This window comes from Schistocerca piceifrons, chromosome 3, assembly GCF_021461385.2.
Source record: "Schistocerca piceifrons isolate TAMUIC-IGC-003096 chromosome 3, iqSchPice1.1, whole genome shotgun sequence".
In the NCBI taxonomy this organism is placed as follows: domain Eukaryota; kingdom Metazoa; phylum Arthropoda; class Insecta; order Orthoptera; family Acrididae; genus Schistocerca; species Schistocerca piceifrons.
In genome coordinates, this window is record NC_060140.1 from 492,197,724 (window position 1) to 492,208,047 (window position 10,324).

Here is a 10,324-nt window from a genome sequence, read left to right on the forward strand (position 1 = left end):
TAACATCGAGCATAGATTTAAGTGTCAGGAAGCCGTTTCTGAAAGTATTTGTATGGAGTGTAGCCATGTATGGAAGTGAAACATGGACGATAAATAGTTTGGACAAGAAGAGAATAGAAGCTTTCGAAATGTGGTGCTACAGAAGAATGCTGAAGATTAGATGGGTAGATCACATAACTATTGATGAAGTATTGAATAGTATTGGGGAGAAGAGGAGTTTGTGGCACAACTTAACAAAAAGAAGAGACCGGTTAGTAGGACATGTTCTGAGGCATCAAGGGATCACAAATTTAGCATTGGAGGGCAGCGTGGAGGGCAAAAATCGTAGAGGGAGACCAAGAGATGAATACACTAAGCAGATTCAGAAGGATGTAGGTTGCAGTAAGTACTGCGAGATGAAGAAGCTTGCACAGGATAGGGTAGCATGGAGAGCTGCATCAAACCAGGCTCAGGACTGAAGACCACAACAACAACTATAAGTTCATTGAATTCATTGATTCCTTTCGATCATCAGGTAACGACATGACATAAATTTTGTCTGGTAAGATTTTCAGAGTTCTTTATCTTGTGGATGGAGCAACAGTCTGTAACTAACGAGTGAGCAGGAGTCCCTACTTTCTATGGCCAGCTATTTCTTAAATAGCTCCCACAGGAATAAAGGCAAATCGGCATCAAACCGTCTTAAACCAGTGATGGTACAGTTCTCGGAGAAGACTGCGGAGTGATTATTAAAAAATATTTGTGTGTGGATACAGAAGTTATTACCTAACAAAAGTTACTAAAGAACGCACATGAAAAAAATCTTTGGAAATCGGCACACACAGCACTGCACTCCTACACGGGAAATTGAGCCTTTGGCGTAGCGTTCACCTGGGAAAGATTTATTCTTCAGTTTGCTATAGCAGGCTAGTGTGTTCTGTGATTGTAATATATTTAGCATATAATAACGTAACGAAATGGTATCAGGAGGGAGATTAAATAAAAGTAGTCATTGTTTAGCAAATAACTTTATTTCACTTTAGTGAGAGAAGATGTGTCAATGACAAAACCATTATCTGAAATAGACGGCGGGGGCGGCATGGTATGCAGCAGCAACTGCAGGGGCGGCGGCGACGACGGGGGCGGCGGCCGCCACGGCGAGTCCGTTGAAGTTCTGCGCGATGTACTGCGAGCTGTGCGCCGTCACGACGGCCGGCGCGGGGGCGGCGTAGGCCACGGGGGCGGCGGCCACCAGGGGGGCGGAGTAGGCCAGGGGGGCGATACCGGCTTTGGGGGCGGCGCTCACGCAGCACGCGACAGCGGCCAACAACAGCACAATCTGTAGACAAAAACACTATGATATACTGAGTACATACATGCGTGGCAATTTCAAGGGACTGCACAGTAACTGTAATGACAGTTGTTTCCAATACATACTCATATGCATTTCTATCAAGCTGCTGTGCTTGAGAACACTTTTCTTCTTTAACGTTATATAAACGCTACAATAAACCAGCGGAGCTCATTTATAGTTTCAATGAAAGTTGTGTTATTCAAGTACAAGGTTTAATCTCTGTTCTAGGCGCTGTTAACTGCTAAACTGGAAGTGTATGGTTTACGAAATGTTGGTATCCCTCCCCGTTCGTGTCCCAGTTCAGCACACTATTTTAATTTGTCACCTTTAATCTTCTTGTGACATGTAAGCTTAGGTTTCCGCTGCCGTTGACACACTTCTGTGTACTGACCGCATTGTCTACGTCTAAATTTCTCGACATTTCGGCCACTGTTACAAGTGGCCTTAGTCAGTGTGTTTTTGCAACCTACTATGAAAAACAATCTGAGGAAGGCCATTTGCAGCAGTGGCCGAAACATCGGAGAATTTTGCGCTTTGATACTGACACGTACTCAAAAGAATTTTATTTATTTTCTGACTTCCAGAATGAGATTTTCACTCTACAGCGGAGTGTGCGCTGATATGAAACTTCCTAGAAGATTAAAACTGTGTGCCGGCCCGAGACTCGAACTCGGGACCTTTGCTTTTCGCGGGGAAGTGCTCTACCATCCTAGCTACCCAAGGACGACTCAGAGCCCCTCCTCCCAGTACCTCGTCTCCTACCTTCCAAGTCGTGCTTGGGTAGCGCAGATGGTACAGCACTTGACCGCGAAAAGCAAATGTCCAAGTTCGAGTCTCGGCCCGGCTCACAGTTTTAATCTGTCAGGAAGTTTCATTTTCTGACTTGTTTAGTTTTGTCTTTTTCGTCTTCAACAAATTATTTCAGTTGATAGAGAACAAGTGTCTCCGGTGGAAGTCTCCAACAGCGGATTTAAAAGACTGATTGTTGTAGATATACAAAAGTGTCGACGAAACGAATCTTAAGACTTCATTTGTAGTCCCATGGTTTACGATGGCTTACAGATTCAATTTATGGACGTTAGTTTTCAGTTGCGTGACACTGCTTTCTTCATTTCGCTTCACAGGTTGCGCTGGTTTACGCATGTGTCTACCAAACCAGGTAAGTTCATTAACATCAATATAAGATTAAACATCCAACCGACTGCACATAGACGTTAGATATAATGACCTAGGTTTCGATACCAACTTGGGGTATCTTCATCAGAACGAACATTTGCTAAATCCTAACAAATAATACAAAGAAAATCAGGTATGACAAAAAACAGACTAAGCAAGATGACAATTTTCATGACGCACAAAGGTTACTTACGTAAAAAGCATTAGTCAGAATTTGGAGCAGCTACGCTCAAGTCAAAAATAAAACGGAACGTTGTAGCCTTTGCCACGTGTACCCAGCTAAGAACAACCTCCGACTTATCCGCCCAGTGGCTCACATTGCTGCCACGAAAACAATACGAGTTGCGCTGCCTATCGGGTGTGGCCAGTTACATGTGCCTATTTAAATCATTATTTAGAAATAAATGAGAAAATAGCTAATTAAAAAAAAAACAAAAATAAACATAGCTTAATGTCTTTTGAAATAACACAGAAGTCAAACAGATTGTTATAGAGCAATCTTTAAGGGTTTACAGAAATAAAAATTACATTAAGTTCTAAATGACAGAAAAAGTCTTACAAACAGCTGTACAATCCAGAAAATATTAACATAAAGGTAACTTTAGCAGCACGTATCAATGAGAGTAGAAGAAAATAGTGCTTCTAAACCAGAAGCAGGAAAAATATATTAAAAAATACAGAAATCAAAACTCTGCGAACAGTAAATTGAAACCATTAAAAAAATTATGTTACGTAGTTGTAACTCTTCATTGAGGGTGAGGCCATCGTTCTTAGAAATATGCTTGAAAATCTCTGGCTCTTCGAGTACATCGACCCATGACCTTTCCTGTCTCTACGTAAAATGGAAATTTCTTCAACGCATTTCGGTTTGTGTCCGGAAATTAGCAGATGATCAGCAAAAGTGGAATTGTGTGCATTAGTGCCTCTTTTTCCCAATAAATATTCTGTGTACCTGACACTAAAAGACCTTCGGGTATGTTCTTCATAATAAAGTGGACTCGTATCCCAAGTGATTTTATACACCCTTGAATTGTGTTTCGGAGCCACTGTGGTTTTGATACTACGGATGAAACATTTTGTGAGTTATACACTCCTGGAAATGGAAAAAAGAACACATTGACACCGGTGTGTCAGACCCACCATACTTGCTCCGGACACTGCGAGAGGGCTGTACAAGCAATGATCACACGCACGGCACAGCGGACACACCAGGAACCGCGGTGTTGGCCGTCGAATGGCGCTAGCTGCGCAGCATTTGTGCACCGCCGCCGTCAGTGTCAGCCAGTTTGCCGTGGCATACGGAGCTCCATCGCAGTCTTTAACACTGGTAGCATGCCGCGACAGCGTGGACGTGAACCGTGTGTGCAGTTGACGGACTTTGAGCGAGGGCGTATAGTGGGCAAGCGGGAGGCCGGGTGGACGTACCGCCGAATTGCTCAACACGTGGGGCGTGAGGTCTCCACAGTACATCGATGTTGTCGCCAGTGGTCGGCGGAAGGTGCACGTGCCCGTCGACCTGGGACCGGACCGCAGCGACGCACGGATGCACGCCAAGACCGTAGGATCCTACTCAGTGCCGTAGGGGACCGCACCGCCACTCCCCAGCAAATTAGGGACACTGTTGCTCCTGGGGTATCGGCGAGGACCATTCGCAACCGTCTCCATGAAGCTGGGCTACGGTCCCGCACACCGTTAGGCCGTCTTCCGCTCACGCCCCAACATCGTGCAGCCCGCCTCCAGTGGTGTCGCGACAGGCGTGAATGGAGGGACGAATGGAGACGTGTCGTCTTCAGCGATGAGAGTCGCTTCTGCCTTGGTGCCAATGATGGTCGTATGCGTGTTTGGCGACGTGCAGGTGAGCGCCACAATCGGGACTGCATACGACCGAGGCACACAGGGCCAACACCCGGCATCATGGTGTGGGGAGCGATCTCCTACACTGGCCGTACACCACTGGTGATAGTCGAGGGGACACTGAATAGTGCACGGTACATCCAAACCGTCATCGAACCCATCGTTCTACCATTCCTAGACCGGCAAGGGAACTTGCTGTTCCAACAGGACAATGCACGTCCGCATGTATCCCGTGCCACCCAACGTGCTCTAGAAGGTGTAAGTCAACTACCCTGGCCAGCAAGATCTCCGGATCTGTCCCCCATTGAGCATGTTTGGGACTGGATGAAGCGTCGTCTCACGCGGTCTGCACGTCCAGCACGAACGCTGGTCCAACTGAGGCGCCAGGTGGAAATGGCATGGCAAGCCGTTCCACAGGACTACATCCAGCACCTCTACGATCGTCTCCATGGGAGAATAGCAGCCTGCATTGCTGCGAAAGGTGGATATACACTGTACTAGTGCAGACATTGTGCATGCTCTGTTGCCTGTGTCTATGTGCCTGTGGTTCTGTCAGTGTGATCATGTGATGTATCTGACCCCAAGAATGTGTCAATAAAGTTTCCCCTTCCTGGGACAATGAATTCACGGTGTTCTTATTTCAATTTCCAGGAGTGTAGTTCACGGAAAAGGCAACTTTGAATCCATATTTTGTAATCAGAAGACGATGAATTTTATATGAAATAGGGCCTAAAAATGAAATCGAGAAAACAATTTTATACTAATTACTGTCAGGAATAGCACTGCTGCCTAAAGTGGTCACTTTAACGTCAGTTTTAACTTTAAAGATCTTGTTAACTAACGTGGGATCACAGCCGTTATTAACTGCAATTATTTTGTTCATATCTTCATTAAGGTTGTCAGGTGACAAAGGTAGGTAGAATGCACGATGAATGGCTGAATGGAAAAATGCTTTCATACGAGAATCAAGATGCACTGAACTTTTTTTTTTTTTGGTCATCAGTCTACTGATTGGTTTGATGCGGCCCGCCACGAATTCCTTTCCTGTGCTAACCTCTTCATCTCAGAGTAGCACTTGTAACCTACGTCCTCAATTATTTGCTTGACGTATTCCATTCTCTGTCTTCCTCTACAGTTTTTGCCCTCTACAGCTCCCTCTAGTACCATGGAAGTCATTCCCTCATGTCTTAGCAGATGTCCTATCATCCTGTCCCTTCTCCTTATTAGTGTTTTCCACATATTCCTTTCCTCTCCGATTCTGCGTAGAATCTCCTCATTCCTTACTTTATCAGTCCACCTAATTTTCAACATTCGTGTATAGCACCACATCTCAAATGCTTCGATTCTCTTCTGTTCCGGTTTTCCCACAGTCCATGTTTCACTACCATACAATGCTGTACTCCAGACGTACATCCTCAGAAATTTCTTCCTCAAATTAAGGACGGTATTTGATATTAGTAGACTTCTCTTGGCCAGAAACGCCTTTTTTGCCATAGCGAGTCTGCTTTTGATGTCCTCCTTGCTCCGTCCGTCATTGGTTATTTTACTGCCTAGGTAGCACTGAACTAGTGGGCGCAATTTGATCTGTATTGGTGGGTTTTTGAAAAATACTGAAAGAAAGCCTGTCGTTTTATGTAAGTCTGCATGTTTTCATGGCCGTTGTCACTAAAGTTAAAATCTTCTGGGTTGTTAAGCCGCGTCATATTTCCTTCTAAAATAATCGACGCTTCGACCACTGTGGTGGGATCTTCGGTGTCCACTATTGCAAGTGTTCTAGCCAGCAGTGGGGTCGAAACTTCGATTATTTCAGACGGAAATATGACGCGGCCTGATACCCCAGAAGATAATAATTTAAAGTCTGTCGTTGTCAATAGAAATATTGAGGTCCAATAACTAACCTGACGTTCGTTATTTTCTAACTGAGAAGTTAATCTAATTTTTTCGTGAAGACTATTACAAATTTCAAACAAATGCTGAATTCCTTCGAGTATATGATCAAAATGTCTTCTAAGTACCGAGCGTAAGATTTAAGACAAAACACCAAGACCAGCAGCTGAAAAATTTATTGAAGAATTTCTCTTACAGCGATTTAATGAAAATATCGGCCAAGATACCTACCAGTGGCTTACCCATTACCAGGGCGCCAGGCTGGTGGTATCATTTGCCATTGAAATATATACGATTGCTGAATAACAACCATTGTCAAAACTGTTAAGTTACTTAAAACACATTTTTTCGTTCCTTCATGCATATTAAGTTTTTATAGACAGATTTCACTCTTTTTAATCTTAAGCTATATTTAGTCAGTCTAAATTATTTTCATAGCTATCTGTCAAAAATAAGAAAAATCTTTTGCACATTCTAGTTGATTTACATAGTCAATGGAGAATCTTCAGCGGCGTTTAATGGTTATGAATCATATCAGAAAAGTTTCAGATTTCAAAGCATGTAATTTCTGCTCTTCTTATTCTACGGTCAGTTTTTCTCCTCTGTTAATCGTGGTCATAGAATTTTCTGATTCCTGGATGCATCGATACTAAGTAATCTATCAAAACTGGAAAGAAAATTTTAATTTCTACGACCCAAGGCCACTACTTTTCCGCTGAACCTAGAGGAACACAAGGACAGAGTAATTTTGCACGTTGTTGTAATGTCTCTGGCCGGTTCGCTACCATAATTGATGTTGTCTTTTGGTCTTAAAGTTCCCCGAATATGAGGAGGAGATGGTGTGTTTGTGACACTTCAAGCATGCAACCAGACCAAGGCAACATTGTACCAAATAAACATATGTCAGCAGAATGAAAAAGACACTTCATTAAGATGATAAAAATCCCGTCTTACAGTTGACAGTGCAAACTCAAAAGCTGCATTACGTAAGTGTCCCTCTGTACATAACATCTACAATGCATGTCAACTGAAACGCGTCGCCTGAAATCAATATACTTTCACGTGAAGCTACTCATATTACCGTATGTTTTATTATATGGAGAAAAATATGCAAAGTTCCGAATATGAATTTATATGGACGATGATTTCTTACAGTAAACAGCGATAGTGAGATGTTTTCCCAAATACTTAGCTAGTAGTGAACAGCAGTAAGCGCACCGTACCTTGAACATGTTTGCGACGTCTGTGAGCACAGTACAATGGCCACTGAGAGGGACGGGCAGCTTTTATAGGGTGCCTGAGAGGCGTGGCACGCATCGCTGTGCCGTGTTGCACTCGCAGGTGATGGCAGCAACGCTGCCTTGGTAGGCGGCCAGCGAGTTACGTCACTTGAACGCATCCTTACGTAGCACCTAGGCAGATCTCTTCTTCGTGACAGGGAGGTTGCTTGTACCATGCAGTCACTACATTAAACAACAGTAAGTGCAGAAATATGACACTATCACGTTTTGTAGCTACTGACTATAGAAATACACAGAAGAATCGAAAAGAAATTCGGGAATCTGTTAGGTGACGATCAGTTTGGTTTTAGGAAAGGTGAAGGCACCAGAGAGGCAGTTCTGAGCTTGTGATTGGTAATGGACACATGACTCTAGACAAATCAAGACACGGTTATCGTATTTGTAAGCCTACAAACAGCGTTCAACAATGCAAAGCGGGCGCAAGATATCGAACTTCTCAAAGAATATGTGTAACCTATTGGAAGAGTTGAGTAATGTGTAACATGTACAAGAAGAAAGAGCGAAAAATAAAACTGGAAGACCGGGATAAAATGGTTCGATTAGGAGGGATACAAGACTGGGAAACAGTCTTTCACCACCACTGCTTAATTGTTACGTGGACAAAGCAACGGCTGAAATAAAAAGAAAGTTGCAGCAATAGGGATAATATTAAGGGTGAAAGGATCTCAATGACACTGGTAACCTTTAAATATGAAGAAGAATTGTAGAACCTGTTAAATGGAATGGAAAGTCTAATGAGCGTGCACTATGGTTGGAGCCTAAACAGAAGAAAGGTGGAAACAATAATGTGTTGCAGGAATAAGCTTAACGGTAAACTTAATACCAAAGAAAAAGCAGAACCCATGAAATAAAATTCTTCCACCTTGGAAGTAAAATAATACGAGGCTGACGAAGCAAAGAGAACATAAAGAGCAGACTAGCACAGACAATGAGAACATTCGTGTCCAAAGGAAATATAAATTAGTATCAAGCGTCAGTCTGAATTTGGAGACGACGTTTACGAGAATGTGCACTTGGTGTGCAGAATTGTATGAAAATGGGCCATGTGAAAACTGGAAAATTTGAGAATCGAATCGTTTAAAACGTGGTGCTATAAAAGGATGTTGACAAAAGGTGAACTGTAAAACGAGAAATGAGCAAGTTCATAATTTTGCTGCTTTTTCCCGTTTACATTTGACATTCCCGCTGTTCTACATCCTTTGTATTTTAATGGGGATTTTTACATAATTATTCATTCCATAATTTCAGCAAGACCCTCTCGTTATACTCATGACATTCCCAGGAACCACTCCCTGCTTCCTTTCTCCTCACTGTCACTCCATTTATCCTTCTATCCCACCCCCTCTCCCCTAAATCCAACACATACATATTTAAAACATTGACCACAGTTGCAAAACACAGTACCCCAGTATGAGTTTCTGAACAGACAAGGTGGGTTGGTGACGAAACTGCTTATGTAAATTCTACATTTATGCCCAATTCTTTTTCCTACTCATAATAAAATATAAGAGGGTAAATACTTATTTTACTTTGTTTGAAGATATGAAGATAATCCTGGTTCATCGAACTAGATCATATAATTAAAATGTGCAACTGAGACTGAACAATAATTGAGAATTACCATAATCAACGAGTTCCTGGTTCTCACGGGCGAATATGTTGGCTATAATTATTTGAAACTGCGTTCTCGTACATGGGAACTGAAGTATGCTTAGACACCTTCCGATCTGTCAGGTAAGTGTTTCGATTTTGTGGGAGTGCTCGTCTTCCGAAGTCAGAATCCTTACATGAGACCACAGATCTAGCTTCTAGCTATAGGGAGTGTTCACTCTAGTACGTGGACTCGGCGCCATTTAATTGAAACTAAATTAATATACACTTCTTTCTGTGAAAAACTGAGAGTGCTATTTTTATGTGTAACTTACTTCCTACTGATTTTAAATCGTTGCCCTTTTTTGTTTTGTGGAGACTACCGGCTGGAGAGTCCAGTAGTGAGCTGGTTTTCCTCTAATTACGAAACTTTACCCGAGTCAGTTTGTGGTCTGCTGCGAGACTCTATATTCACTTATTTCCATATTTTCTGCAGGCCGTGGTTGGAATTGGTCCGCAACTTTCTTGTGACTACAATAACTATTATAAGAACCTTCTTAAATTGTAGGGAAGAACATTTATTTGTCAATGAAGTTCGGGACTACTTGTCTGTTACCAAACGAGCCTGAGGGATAAAATACACTAGATATTACAGTATATAGCAGTAATGTATGCAAAACTGCATTAAAGTAGCAACATAGGCTCCACAACATTAATACTGTTCAAAAGTAGTTGATGAAAGTCTTGCGTTACAGCAATCACACACGTAAAACATCGACTACATTATCAATAAGTGTGATAGTATATAACGTGACCTCTACTATCACACTTATTGATGTTATGGCCAGTTTCCACTTCTATGACTGGTGCCAAACAAGTGTGTCATCAATTTCTGATAATCATTAGTGTTGTAGAGATTGTGTTGCTACTGTAATGCATTTTTATAAACCTTATTGCTGTATGCTGTAACATCTACTGCGTTTTATTCCTCAGGCTGAAATTATAATGAACAATCAGTCTGAAACTAGTCATTAATAAAACAAAACTTCTTCCTGTGCAACATAAGACTTTCTCGTAACAGTTATTGTATTCACTTATTGTTTACAAGTTATCTTGGGTAATAGACATATTTGATCTTGAGTAAGGTATTCGTTCGTTATCACTTACTTCTCACTGCAACTTG

General features: G+C 42.2%; 1 protein-coding gene across 1 annotated transcript; it reads right to left on the bottom strand.

Moving 5' to 3' along the window:
• Positions 1 to 991: 991 nt before the first annotated feature.
• Positions 992 to 7,494, bottom strand: LOC124790077 (cuticle protein 16.5-like). The gene is made up of 2 exons (XM_047257644.1): positions 7,474 to 7,494; positions 992 to 1,318 (listed from the first exon to the last, which is right to left on the bottom strand). Exons 1-2 carry the CDS (start codon positions 7,480 to 7,482, stop codon positions 1,052 to 1,054), a joined length of 276 nt encoding a protein of 91 aa, XP_047113600.1. The 5' UTR covers positions 7,483 to 7,494; the 3' UTR covers positions 992 to 1,051.
• Between the last annotated feature and the right edge of the window lie 2,830 nt (positions 7,495 to 10,324).